The following is a 14,788-nucleotide window of genomic DNA, read 5'->3' as shown; positions in this document are numbered from 1 at the left end:
GGACCCTTAAGGCCCAATAAAAATATGTACACACGCAGAATAAAAAAAAAACGCTACACGGTCCCACGCAGGTATTACGCCAAGTCATGACGAGGCGTAAGTGACACGCATAAAAGTCATAGATCATTTAAACAAAGCTAGCGCTTATCTCCCTAGCATATAGTGGATGTAGAAAAACATTATGTAGAAAAACATTATGTAATAGTTATAAAAAACAGAACCGACCGACCCCCCCTTATGTCAGATGTCGAGAAACATTTAAATAAAGCATCTAGGCGAAACCCAACGTCACACAGTTAACCATATTTATAAAAACGGAGAAATAGAGAATAATATGACGCCGCTCTGCGTATTAGCCATAACGAAGTGCTAACGGCTCAAAAACTGGCTACTATCGCGTACCATGGAATGGTGAGGCCTGTGTCGTGGCCTCTTCATCCTGGGTCTTCAAGAAGGCAACGGCATCCTCAGGCGAAGGAATCGGTTTTCTCGCGCCGTCTTTGGTCGTGATGAAAAGCCTTGCAGGGTACTGAAGAGACGGCTTGAGACCTAGCTTGTAGAGGGGGCCCATGACATCTCTGTAGCGGGAACGCTGCTCCACGACTTCAGGACAGTAGTCTTCAAAGATTTGGACTGGTTTCCCTTCGTATTTCAGCGTTCCCCTCCTCTTCCGTGCCTCCCGAATAATTTTTTCTTTTATTCGATAATGATGTAAACGAGCAATAACTGCTCTAGGCCTGGAGCTAGTTGTTGTTTTGGCACCGGCCCTGTAACACCGGTCCAACTCGGGTGGCATAGGAAGGATCTCTTTCCCCAGAATATCAGCCAGTACCTTTGCAAAAAAGTCACTGGGTTGGTCGCTATACACGGACTCATCCAGTCCTAATATGCAAATATTGGATCGGCGGCTACGGGACTCGACGTCGGTTAGCTTAGATTTGAGCTTGTCGTTGCTTGCTTCTAGAGTCCACGGTGTTCAAACGCTCGGTATTATCATTAACCGACGCCCAGAGGTTGTCGAGTTTGGCTTCGAGCGATATAGTGGATGTTCTGATTTCATTGGTTATGGATTGCCTGAGCTCTTCACTTGAAGAAGCAATTAGCCCAGCAATGGCCATTATATCAGTGGGATCGTCATCGTCCTTCTTGGCGTCGTCCTTCTTCGGATCATTTCTCAGTGCTCTCTTCGCTGCCATTGTGGTTCTTTCAGCCAAAAAAGTTAGTAGGAAACATAAAGGGATGTATACAAAAAGGTTTAACCGAGTTGAGAATATAAAAAGAGGCTTTTAAAACTAAATATAAAAAAAGGGAGTAACAACGTGGCAGTGAGCGACTACTACATCCTCGACCCGGAACCGGAAGTCACCAGGTTCTCCTCTCTAGTACCTGGAGCTTTGGCTACTTGTTGAGGCCTTTGAGGTTCGAGGGGCGACAGTGGCTCAGGAGGTGGAGCGGTCGTCTGGTAATCTCCCCATTTTTTTCACTTGGATTGTGGGCCAACGTCAATAACCCGGGTTAACCAAATGTGACCTGTATTACCAATAGCTCAGATTAACCAAATGTGACCTGTATTAGCACTAGCTCAGATTAACCAAATGTGACCTGTATTAGCAATAGCTCAGATTTACCAAACCAAATGTGACCTGTATTAGCAATAATTCAGATTTACCATACCAAATGTGACCTGTATTAGCAATAAATCTGATTTACCATACCAAATGTGACCTGTATTAGCAATAAATCAGATTTACCATACCAAATGTGACCTGTATTAGCAATAAATCAGATGTACCATACCAAATGTGACCTGTATTAGCAATAAATCAGATTAACCAAACCAAATGTGACCTGTATTACCAATAGCTCAGATTAACCAAATGCAAATGCCAATCTCTTTATGGAGATAGGCCAAGAACTTATCTTACAGTTTAACTTTGAGCAAGACACTTAAAACCCTCTGAGGTCGCCAAACCCGTAGGTGGGTTTACAATAATGACGCGGCATGGTCTAGGCGTGCAGAGAGGATTCTTCAGAAATGCCGAAAATGTTGCGCGATTCAGAAATAGGTCAAACATTTTATATTCGCAATTTCTAGTGATTTGAACTGTTCTCTATCTGTTTCCTTGTTTGCTAAATTTAATACGACTTGTAAATGTGTTAATTATTGTTAACTTGTCCGGCTGTATAATTTCCCTTGCGCAGAAAGTTACAGCTACCAAATACATTAGTTACCGGTAGTTTCTTTACCTTTCTGTGAACGTCTAGAAAAAAAAACCTGTCTCAATCTGATGAAAAATGGCGGACCTATTTACATTACAAAAAAGTAACTACTTACAGTAGATTTCATTCAGTCTTGTGAATGAATGGTTAATAAACAGTGAGTATTGTTATTAAACAGTGGTTATGGATATGGTTAATAAACAGTGGTTATGGTTAATTTACAGTGAGTATTGTTAATTTAACAGTGAATATGATCCGTGTATTTGGCTAAAAGACTGACTTGTTAGCCGTCCCCAAATCAATTCCTTTTTATTTTGACCTCAATATGCATGGCAACTAACTATGCATATGGTCAGTTCAGTTGTAGCCTCAAGTACATTAATTGTTGCAAATTTGCGAGGAAGGGCTCCAGCCAATCAGCATGGCCATGGTATAAGTATTAATATCACACACGTGGCGTTATGTGAACTTTAAAATCAACCTTTCACAGAACAAAGAGCAGGAGTGCCATGTGTGTTTTCTTTGTCTCCCAGGAATGGATCTGCCTAGCAACGAGAGGTCCCAGATGTACCCCCAGGACAGAGTGGTTGTTGTGGGAACCAACACCACCTTCTGTTGCATCGTGGGAGAGGGACTGAACTTCGGCAACCTGCGGTACAAGAGGACCGTAATGAACGTGACGCGCATCAGCAGGCGCACCTACGCCATAACGAGCGGCGGCCAGGCCGCGTCCGCCAGCTCAGGGACCAACGTCTTCTGCTGCGACCAACAGAACAGGATCCTGGGCGGGGGCGGGGCGGTGGTGTTTGTCGGGTGTAAGTACTGTACGAGCCGAGGACTAGTTCCTAGTATCGGGTTATTCCATACTAGATGGTATATATACACACAGCATGGGATTAATCAATGACCGTTACAGATACCGTTACAGAGACCCAGGCATGCGTTCTTCATGGGACGGGATAAGTACTCGCTATTTGCATATCAATAGCGCCGGTCGTCAGGTGTGTTAAATACGTTCTCAGATACATTCACACCTAACTTGTTGTGAAGACATGTGTTACATTCCATTCGTAGAGGAAATTAGGCACTGTCTTTAGTCTGTGCTCAAGCGAGGGGACATTAAATGCGCATTCGTGGGAGCGCGCGTGCACGTGGCGCCATTAGGTGCGTGCAACCCCAGATGATTTCAATAACGCACCACTGCAGATACCACTACAGATACTCATCCTGGCTAGCTCCTCATAGAGGGGGTGGGAGGGGTTCTCATACTGGCTAGCTCCTCATAGAGGGGGTGGGAGGGGTTCTCATCCTGGCTAGCTCCTCATAGAGGGGGTGGGAGGGGTTCTCATCCTGGCTAGCTCCTCATAGAGGGGGTGGGAGGGGTTCTCATCCTGGCTAGCTCCTCATAGAGGGGGTGGGAGGGGTTCTCATCCTGGCTAGCTCCTCATAGAGGGGGTGGGAGGGGTTCTCATCCTGGCTAGCTCCTCATAGAGGGGGTGGGAGGGGGAGGGGTTCTCATACTGGCTAGCTCCTCATAGAGGGGGTGGGGGGGAGGGGTTCTCATACTGGCTAGCTCCTCATAGAGGGGGTGGGAGGGGTTCTCATACTGGCTAGCTCCTCATAGAGGGGGTGGGAGGGGGAGGGGTTCTCATCCTGGCTAGCTCCTCATAGAGGGGGTGGGAGGGGTTCTCATCTTGGCTAGCTCCTCATAGAGGGGGTGGGAGGGGGAGGGGTTCTCATACTGGCTAGCTCCTCATAGAGGGGGTGGGAGGGGTTCTCATACTGGCTAGCTCCTCATAGAGGGGGTGGGAGGGGGAGGGGTTCTCATCCTGGCTAGCTCCTCATAGAGGGGGTGGGAGGGGGAGGGGTTCTCATCTTAGCTAGCTCCTCATAGAGGGGGTGGGGGGGGAGGGGTTCTCATCCTGGCTAGCTCCTCATAGAGGGGGTGGGAGGGGGAGGGGCTCTCATCTTAGCTAGCTCCTCAGAGGGGGTGGGAGGGGGAGGGGTTCTCATCTTAGCTAGCTCCTCATAGAGGGGGTAGGAGGGGTTCTCATCCTGGCTAGCTCCTCATAGAGGGGGAGGGAGGGGGAGGGGTTCTCATCTTAGCTAGCTCCTCATAGAGGGGGTGGGAGGGGGAGGGGTTCTCAGCTTAGCTAGCTCCTCATAGAGGGGGTGGGAGGGGGAGGGGTTCTCAGCTTAGCTAGCTCCTCATAGAGGGGGTGGGGGGGAGGGGTTCTCATCCTGGCTAGCTCCTCATAGAGGGGGTGGGGGGGGAGGGGTTCTCATCCTGGCTAGCTCCTCATAGAGGGGGAGGGAGGGGGAGGGGTTCTCATCCTGGCTAGCTCCTCATAGAGGGGGTGGGAGGGGTTCTCATCTTAGCTAGCTCCTCATAGAGGGGGTGGGAGGGGTTCTCATCTTAGCTAGCTCCTCATAGAGGGGTGGGAGGGGTTCTCATCCTGGCTAGCTCATAGAGGGGTGGGAGGGGTTCTCATCCTGGCTAGCTCATAGAGGGTTGGGAGGGGTTCTCATCCTGGCTAGCTCATAGAGGGGGTGGGGGCGGGGTTCTCATCCTGGCTGCGTGAACACTTAAGGCAACTAACATGTGCTTCCAATTGGCCAGCGCTCTCCTTCGTGAATCCCAGCAGCTCTACGCACCGAGCGTAGAACGAAAACAGAAAGCCGCCATCTTTGATTTAATTTGCAATAGGAACGCAGCTAGCTAGCTCGTACCCCCCCTCCCGGACCCCCCATTGGATAATCCATCCATTTTCCCTCGCTCCTAACCAGACATTACCATTATATGCTAGCTTTTATTTTCTCCACCACTTCTAACCACAATGTCATTTTGGATTCATTGAGACCCAAAATTCTTGCTGTAGATATTTCTTGATAGATCACATCGATATATGTAATAATCCAGACCTTTCGGCAATTTTTTTCCGGTTGGAACCATCGTGATGCTATCTGCTTTTTAGCCACTGTGATACCCGATAAAACCAATCTCTTTAGCTGTGGATGTACTGCACACTCAAAAACATCATTCAGCAGTAATACAGAGGGGTGTACAGGTATATTCCAAGTTAAGAGATTTGATAATTGCTGGGTCACCTCTTTCCAGAATATCTTAACTGGTGGGCAGTCCCAGTACATGTGCATAAATGTCCCCTCGTCCCCATTTGTACATAAGGAGCATTTGGAGTCTTGTATAAGACCCATTTTTTTCAGTCTTATAGGAGTCAAGTATGTCCTGTGAATATAGTTAAGATTGATTTGTTGATGGTCCGGTTTCCTTGATGTGAGTCGAACATTTGCCCAGGCTTCTTGCCAATCAAAATCACTTTCCAGGTCTGGTATATCCCTCCTCCAGACGGAGTCTAGGTGGAGGGTTTCATACGAGGACGTTAGTAATTGATGATAAAAATCTGAAACAAAACCTCTCGATGTCTCTCTTTCATAGAAGAATTTGTGGTATCTGTGGTGTTCAATTGGTTTCTTTAATAGAACACCTTGAGTCTTCAAACATAACAATAACTGTATGTAAAAAAGATGTGTGGACTTGGTGAGATAACATTTTTTGCGTATTTCTTCATAACTACAAAAACCCTGTTTGTTAAAAACATCCCCTAATGAGTGTATGCCTTGCTTTTCCCATATAGGGAATCTTATAGGTCGTTTTCCAATCAAGAGTGCATTGTTATTGAATAAGGGAGTATGATTGTGCCATTTATGTGGGTTAGGATATTTTTTTTGTGTTTCACGCCATATCCGCATCGCATGAGTAATTATGGGGCCAAATATCCGTTCGCAATGCTTAATTGATAGTTTAGTGTATGCTATGTCCTTCAGTCTATGTGGAGCTACTATGTTTTCTTCTAATTTTCTCCAGGATACTAATGCTTGGGGATCAAACCATGTTGTCAATGGTCTTAAAGTGTACGCCTTAAAATAGTGGAAAAGATCTGGAAATGCCATGCCACCGTCTGCTTTATTTCTCTGTGCGGTGGATCTTTTTATACGTGGTGGTTTGTTATTCCAAATAAATTTGTATGTGGAGGAGTGTAATTTTTTCCAGTGGAGGGGGTAACGGTAGCATTGAGCTGAAGAAGTTGATTCTAGGTAGTACGTCCATCTTAACTATTGATATCCGTGCCTGTACTGAGTTTTTAAGTTTTGCCCACCTATCAAGGTCGTCTTTGATTTTTGTTTTGGATTTTTGTGTAATTGTGCTTCACCGTTTGTCTTATGGTGGGGAATATTTCCACTCCCAAACATCTAAAGTGTTTTACCATAGGTATCTCTCCTGGGAGGGTTATATCTTTTTTTGCAGGGGCGTTAAGTGGAAGGAAAGCCGACTTCGGCCAATTTATCTTAAATCCCGATTAATCTCCAAAGTTCTCAATCAACTTGAGCAGATGAGGCAGTGTGGTGTTGGGGTTTTGCATGCACAGTATTACGTTGTCCGCATATAAACTAATTTTATGTTGTGTGCCCTTGATTACGATTGGTTCTATGGATTGGGATTGTCTTATATATTGTGCTAAAGTCTCTAATGATAGATCGAATAGTCCGGGACTAAGAGGGCAACCCTGTCTAGCTGAGCGTGATACCGGAAAGATTCCGGAGGTGATTATACCTGTTGTAATCATGGCCGATGGGTCTTTGTATACTACTTTAATCATATCAATGAAACCTTTACCTAACCCCATCTTCTCTAATACTGCCCATAGATACGACCATTCCAGCCTGTCAAAAGCTTTCATTGCATCCAGGGACAGCATCGCCTTAGGTATGGTGTCGTCCTTGTCGGCATCTAGTATGTGCAGTAATCGTCTTATGTTATCAGTGATCAGGCGGCCTCTTATGAAGCCAGTTTGGTCCGGATGAACTAAAGACGTCATATGCTTTTGTAATCTGATGGCTAATACCTAGAGTACAGTTTGATATAGGTTCCGAGGAGGCTTAAGGGTCTGTAACTACCGCACTCGGTGGGGTCTTTGTCTTTTTTGAGGAGGACTGTTATGAGTGCAATATTGTCGTTCTTATGGAAGTTCCCCTCCTTGACTGAGTATAAGATCATATTTAGTAATAAGGGTCCAATTATGTCCCAACAAGAGAGGTACATTTCTGGTGGGATACCGTCTCTTCCAGGAGCCTTACCACTTTGCATTTCGGATATGGCCTTATTGAGTTCCTCTAGTGTGATCGGTGTTTCTAACTGTTTAGCGTCATCCTCTGAAAGTTTAGGGAGAATAATTTGATTAAGATATGTGTCCATTTTGTTTTGATCGAAGGTCGTTTCTGATTTATATAAGTTGGAGTAGAATTCTTTGAATGTCACGTTTATTTTTTCAGGGTCTGTAACAAGTACTTGTTGTGCTCTAATGGTAGTTATATCTGCAAATTTTGCATTAATTCTTAATCACATGGCTAATAGGTGACTAGGTTTAGAACCTTGGGAGTACTGCTGTTGTCTTGTGCTACGTATTTGTATTTCCGATTGTTGTCTCTATATGGCATTGATCTCTTTTTTTAGTACATTAACTTGATTTTCTAGTCGAGTTGAGTTGTTGTATTGTAAAGAATTAAATAACGTTGAGTAAAGCGTTTCCAGTTCAGCCAGTTTTGAGCATCGATTCTTGCGCATTTTGGAGGAAAAGCTATCAGTGAAATCCTTGATCGTTCCCTTTACCGACATCCATATTATTCTGGGGTCCTGCACCGAGTTTGCATTCTCCCGTAGGAATACTGTAAGAGCTTCTTTGAGTTGTGTAATGAATTCCTTGTTATTAAGCAGCATCGAGTTAAATCGCCATCTTGGGGCTCGGGAAGATAGTATACCAAATGTTCCTTTTAGGAGTAAATAACAGTGATCTGATAATGCATTGGGTATCATTTCCACTTCATAGTTATCAAATAGTCTCGGGGATGCAAAGACATAATCTATTCTGGATAATGTGTTATGTCTCGCAGATCGACAAGAGTACTTTCGGGTCGTGGGGTTAAGTGATCGCCATAAGTCATTTACACCTGTAATCTTCGACCAATCCTTTAATGTATTAGATGAATTCTTTTGTTTGCTGGAAAAGGCGAGGTAAGATTTGTCCATCCTTGGATTCCAAATGGCATTAAAATCCGCACCTATTATAAATGAGTAATCGGGAAGGTCTAACATTGCTTTGAATTTGGGGCGTATACCGCTACCAACGCTATTTTCCTGTTCTTGTGTACAATCTTAGCTATAGTTATCCGACCATCTACATCAGACCATACTCCCTTTAATTCAATATTCAACTTGAGTCTAACGACTATGGCTACACCCCGAGTTCTCGTACCAAAAGAAGAGTGACTAATGTTATGATATGTGTTGTCCGCTAACGTATCTATGTCTTTCTCTAGAATGTGCGTTTCGCTTAGCAGAGCCACGTCCACCTGTTCTTTTTTCATCAGTGTGAGCACGCTTTTGCGTTTGTGTTGATTATTTATTCCCCCAGTGTTCCAGATCATTATATTCAAACTAGCCATAATCTATACATGTTGTGTAGTTGTTGGTAATGCTTCTGGAGTGCGAGGCTACAATACATTGCTATACATTTTTCATTGCTAGCTCCTCATAGAGGGGGTGGGAGGGGTTCTCATCCTGGCTAGCTCCTCATAGAGAGGGTGGGAGGGGTTCTCATACTGGCTAGCTCCTCATAGAGGGGGTGGGAGGGGTTCTCATACTGGCTAGCTCCTCATAGAGGGGGTGGGAGGGGTTCTCATACTGGCTAGCTCCTCATAGAGGGGGTGGGAGGGGTTCTCATACTGGCTAGCTCCTCATAGAGGGGGTGGGAGGGGGAGGGGTTCTCATCCTGGCTAGCTCCTCGTAGAGGGGGTGGGAGGGGTTCTCATCCTGGCTAGCTCCTCATAGAGGGGGTGGGAGGGGTTCTCATCCTGGCTAGCTGCTCATAGAGGGGGTGGTAGGGGTTCTCATCTTGGCTAGCTCCTCATAGAGGGGGTGGAAGGGGTTCTCATCTTGGCTAGCTGCTCATAGAGGGGGTGGGAGGGGTTCTCATCTTGGCTAGCTGCTCATAGAGGGGGTGGGAGGGGTTCTCATCTTGGCTAGCTGCTCATAGAGGGGGTGGAAGGGGTTCTCATCTTGGCTAGCTGCTCATAGAGGGGGTGGGAGGGGTTCTCATCCTGGCTAGCTGCTCATTGAGGGGGTGGGACGGGTTCTCATCCTGGCTAGCTGCTCATAGAGGGGGTGGGAGGGGTTCTCATCTTGGCTAGCTCCTCATAGAGGGGGTGGGAGGGGTTCTCATCTTGGCTAGCTCCTCATAGAGGGGGTGGAAGGGGTTCTCATCTTGGCTAGCTCCTCATAGAGGGGGTGGGAGGGGTTTTCCAGGATATCGTCCGGCTTTTTCCTCGTCCTCCTTCTCGGCCACCACCTCTAGTTTGACCAGTTGGACTCCCACTACGGAGCTACTTGAGTTCATGGTAGATGGTAATAACAGAGTACCCTCTAATCTAATCCCATGTTGCTCTCCCCCTCCCTCCACCAGACCCACCACTTCCCAGCGCTCTGGTGTGCGAGACGAGCGACTTGGTGTCTGCTGTGTGCCAGTGGAACAGAGGGCGGGACACACACCTGCTGGGGAAGAAACGACGCACCTACTACACACTGAATGGAAGGTACATTAGACACACACACACATAGACACACACACATACACACATATACACACTCTGGATCCCCTCTGGATCCTCTCTGGATCCCCTCTCAAACATACAACGGATGTGGTGTCTCTGGGATCCACTGTTTCGGGGATACACTGTCTCAGGGATCCACTGTTTCGGGGATCCACTGTTTCGGGGATCCACTGTCTCTGGATCCACTGTCTCAGGGATCCACTGTTTCGGGGATCCACTGTTTCGGGGATCCACTGTCTCAGGGATCCACTGTCTCAGGGATCCACTGTCTCAGGGATCCACTGTCTCTTTACCAGGAACTGCACTGAGGCCAATGAGGACCAGAAGGTGACGTCATGTGGTCTGGAGCGGTGGGACGGGAACTGGACCCTGGTAGCCAGGAACCCACTCGGTCAGTACAGCTTGACGGACGCCGCTGACCTCAGACACAGAGGTAGGTGACTCCCAGCACCGCTGACCTCAGACACAGAGGTAGGTGACTCCCAGCTGACCTCAGACACAGAGGTAGGTGACTCCCAGCTGACCTCAGACACAGAGGTAGGTGACTCCCAGCTGACCTCACACAGAGGTAGGTGACTCCCAGCTGACCTCAGACACAGAGGTAGGTGACTCCCAGCTGACCTCAGACACAGAGGTAGGTGACTCCCAGCTGACCTCAGACACAGAGGTAGGTGACTCCCAGCTGACCTCAGACACAGAGGTAGGTGACTCCCAGCTGGAAGAAATATTTATTTAAACTCAAAGGGCAACTGAGGTTTCCCTCATTTACAGTCAACGTTGAGTGTACATACAGAGTTAAGCAAAATAAGGTATATAAAAGCACACAGTATATAATAAAATCATAACAATAAAACAACACGCTGCCCGGGGGGAGCAGGAATCGAACCGGGAACCTCCGGATTGCCAGATGACTGCTCTACCTCCCGAGCCACTGTCGCCCCTTACCAATAAGGGCCTTGAAAATGAACAAATACCAGTGTTTGTTGCGCCTCCCCATCAAAATATATATATCATGATAATCAGATGGAATTTGAACTACATTGTCAATATCACAATATCTATTTGATATGCAAAATGCATTTTTTTATGTTCATCATATTGGACTACATTCAAGAGTAATTTTCAATTAACATTCTCCGATATTTCAGAAATTAGTATTAATAGTTACTGGTACTGGTATCATTCATTTAGACAACAAATGTGTATTTCACCATTCACAATATAAAAACAAATCTCACAATATGATAATATGGATAAAAGTAGTGATCTTGCCGAGCCCTACTCCCGACTGTCATTGAAGTCAGACTTGATAAAGTGTTGAATCTGTCCCTGGCGTTAAGAGACACGGTCATTGAAGTCAGACTTGATAAAGTGTTGAATCTGTCCCTGGCGTTAAGAGACACGGTCATTGAATTCAGACTTAATAAACGGTTGAATCTTTCCCTGGCGTTAAGAGACACTGTCATTGAATTCAGACTTAATAAACTCTGATAAACTGTTGAATCTGTCCCTGGTGTTAAGAGACACTCATTGAATTCAGACTTAATAAAGTGTTGAATCTGTCCCTGGCATTAAGAGAGTCATAGAGAGTCATTGTCAGTGTGGTATTTCTTGTGCTGGGAAAGAGCTTTCAAGAATCCGCGAAGAGCAAACAACCTCTATGAACAAGTATATGTCTGTTTTGAATACATTCCATTTCTGCTCTGCTGGGGTGAAAGTTAACCTGTTTAGGGCGCTTGTATCCTTTCGCATGCGCATGAGCCGGAATACTATCCTCGAGTTAACCTAATTTATACAAATGGAAGTATTGATTTCGCCATAACGAATCATTAAAAAAATATACCGTTAACTGGAATATGTTGTTTCTTTACACATATGTTGGATTATGTAATTGGTTTGTCATGACAAACCAAATCAATTAATTTAATATAACAGGTAGTTCAAGCTGCATTTTCGTGCCTACAACCACACCACAGGGATATATCCGCCTTTGACGAGCTCTTTCTCTCCTGCTGAGCCAGAGCTCCTGGATAGGGGGGGCGGGTCACGTGGGGGTTGCGGCCAATCAGAGGAACCCGGAAACCGAATTCCGTTGCGGAAGCGATACACGCAAACCAGACTGTTATATTAAATTAATTGATTGCTGTTTAACTTGTCCGTGTCCAGTCCTTTCGATTAGCCCCACCGTTCATTGTAAACAATGATGCATGTAATTATATTAACGTTACTGTGTGTTGTTGTAGCTATGTTAATATAATAGGATAACCACCGGTTAATTCGCGATATTTTATTGGTTTGTCATGACAAACCAATTACATAATCCAACATATGTGTAAAGAAACAACATATTCCAGTTAACGGTATATTTTTTTTATGATTCGTTACGGCGAAATCAATACTTCCATTTGTATAAATTAGGTTAACTTGAGGATAGTATTCCGGCTCATGCGCATGTGCGCGCTCGCACGGGCGTAGGGGCGAAACGAGCGTAGATCGCTGGCCAATCAGAGCAACGCGGAAGGGCTTGTTTGTTGCCGAAAGGATACAAGCGTTTAGGGCCTATTGCACTCCTCTCTATACTGCCCCTCTGTGGGTCAAGTTTAAGCAGGCTAGCTTTCATAAGCTCCAGGTTGCTTATAATGATTGCCTGAGGATTCTGCTGAGGAAGTCTAGGTGCTGAAATGTTTTGTGGTGCTGGAGTTAACTCCTTTCATGCTCTGCTGAGACACCTGATGTATAAATGTATCTGTCGTCTGAATGTGTCTCAGAACAGGATCATCCTGTTGCTGTCTCAACCGAGTCTCAGTGACATCAAGGTCCAGTCCTGTTGGTGCCCTGTTGTAGAGCTGCTATTGGCTTATGTTTTTATTTATTGTGATGTAATTTGTTGATTATGTTTTTGTGTTTTTTTTACTCTGGGGCCTGTGTCTGTTAATAAAGGGGATATGATGTATAAACATTCAGCACAAAAAGGCACTAATGGAGTTCATTCAGAGTAGATTAATTCTTTATTATCGCTGAGGGGAGATAATAATAATAATGTCCTGCAGCCTGCTAATACAAACCACAGGAACACAACATACAAAATCATCTCCTTAAAACACTACCGATACGAAACGTTAACGAAACACCGGGCTAATCATCATCTCCTCCCAGCAACATTTTCACTAAATGCAAATAGAATACATAGGATTACAAGTTACAGAAGCCTTATCCATGGAAAAGATACAACATGTGCACACTAATATATATATATATATATACTTTTTTAAGGTGGTTAGAAAAAACACTAATGGTCTATATTATGCAGGGAAAACCTGTGCTATCCCCCTCCTCCCCTCCCCTTCATCATGGAGGGGGCGACAGTGACTCAGGAGGTAGAGCAGTCGTCTGGTAATCCGGAGGTTCCCGGTTCGATTCCCGGGTAGCGTGTCAAAGTGTCCTTTGAGCAAGACACTTAAGTCAACCCCTAACTGCTCCCGAATGCGTAAATGTGAGGCTGTAAAGTGCTTTGGACAAAAGCTGTTATATAAATGCACCATGTTTACCATTTATGAAGAGAAGGCTATTGGAAATGCAATGAAAGTCTCTAGACTCTGTACTGACTGTCCTCCCAGTGTCTCTAGACTCTGTACCAGGGTTCACACAAGGTCTTTGAAGTGCTTAACGTGCTTGATTTTTTACAAAAGAAAGTTGAGGCCTGGAATTCCTTTAAAACAGCCAATTTTTTAACAAGGTGCTTAAAAAGTCCTTGAAATTCAAATCAACCATTCGCATTGAATGTTGTGTTCATCCATGATCAAATTGTTCTGAATCAAGACAGTCTCGCGCGCTCCAACTGCTTTTCCTCATTTCTTCTTCGCGTGTGATGCTCTAGCTGGCAAGCAGGCGAAGAAGATGCTTAAAAAAAAACAGCATTTAAAAGTGAATTGTATCCGCGAGTGACATCCTTGAAAATTCAAAATAGTGCTTGGAAAAGTACTTAAAAAGACCTTGAATTTCATTTTGCAATGTCTGTGGGAACCCTGCTTGGTACTGACTGTCCTCCCATCCTCCCAGTACGTCCTGTGTCTCTAGACTCTGTACTGACTGTCCTCCCAGTGCATCCTGTGTCTCTACACTCTGTACTGACTGTCCTCCCAGTGCGTCCTGTGTCTCTAGACTCTGTACTGACTGTCCTCCCAGTGCATCCTGTGTCTCTAGACTCTGTACTGACTGTCCTCCCAGTGCGTCCTGTGTCTCTAGACTCTGTACTGACTGTCCTCCCAGTGCATCCTGTGTCTCTACACTCTGTACTGACTGTCCTCCCAGTGCATCCTGTGTCTCTAGACTCTGTACTGACTGTCCTCCCAGTACGTCCTGTGTCTCTAGACTCTGTACTGACTGTCCTCCCAGTGCATCCTGTGTCTCTAGACTCTGTACTGACTGTCCTCCCAGTACGTCCTGTGTCTCTAGACTCTGTACTGACTGTCCTCCCAGTGCATCCTGTGTCTCTACACTCTGTACTGACTGTCCTCCCAGTGCATCCTGTGTCTCTACACTCTGTACTGACTGTCCTCCCAGTGCATCCTGTGTCTCTAGACTCTGTACTGACTGTCCTCCCAGTGCGTCCTGTGTCTCTACACTCTGTACTGACTGTCCTCCCAGTGTGTCCTGTGTCTCTACACTCTGTACTGACTGTCCTCCCAGTGTGTCCTGTGTCTCTAGACTCTGTACCAGGGTTCGCACAAGGTCCTTGAAGTGCTTAAAGTGCTTGATTTTTTTTTTACAAGAAAAAGTCAAGGCCTGGAATTCCTTGAAAACAGCAAATTTTTTTGAACGAGGTGCTTAAAAAGTCATTGAAATTCAAATCAACCATTTGCATTGAATGTTGTGTTCATCC

General features: G+C 45.5%; 1 protein-coding gene across 1 annotated transcript in view; it reads left to right on the top strand.

The window, feature by feature from the left end:
- Positions 1–14,788, top strand: part of lifra (LIF receptor subunit alpha a) — a 149,894-nt gene that overhangs the window by 86,560 nt on the left and 48,546 nt on the right. Inside the window, exons 5-7 of the mRNA XM_084322882.1 lie at positions 2,754–3,035; positions 9,759–9,888; positions 10,203–10,339. Coding sequence (XP_084179008.1) covers positions 2,754–3,035; positions 9,759–9,888; positions 10,203–10,339 — 549 coding nt within the window. The remainder of the gene's footprint in view (positions 1–2,753; positions 3,036–9,758; positions 9,889–10,202; positions 10,340–14,788) is intronic.

Source organism: Notolepis coatsorum (genome assembly GCF_963971535.1).
Source record: "Notolepis coatsorum genome assembly, chromosome: 10".
Classification (NCBI taxonomy): Eukaryota; Metazoa; Chordata; class Actinopteri; order Aulopiformes; family Paralepididae; genus Notolepis; species Notolepis coatsorum.
This window is presented reverse-complemented; position numbering and strand designations above follow the sequence as displayed.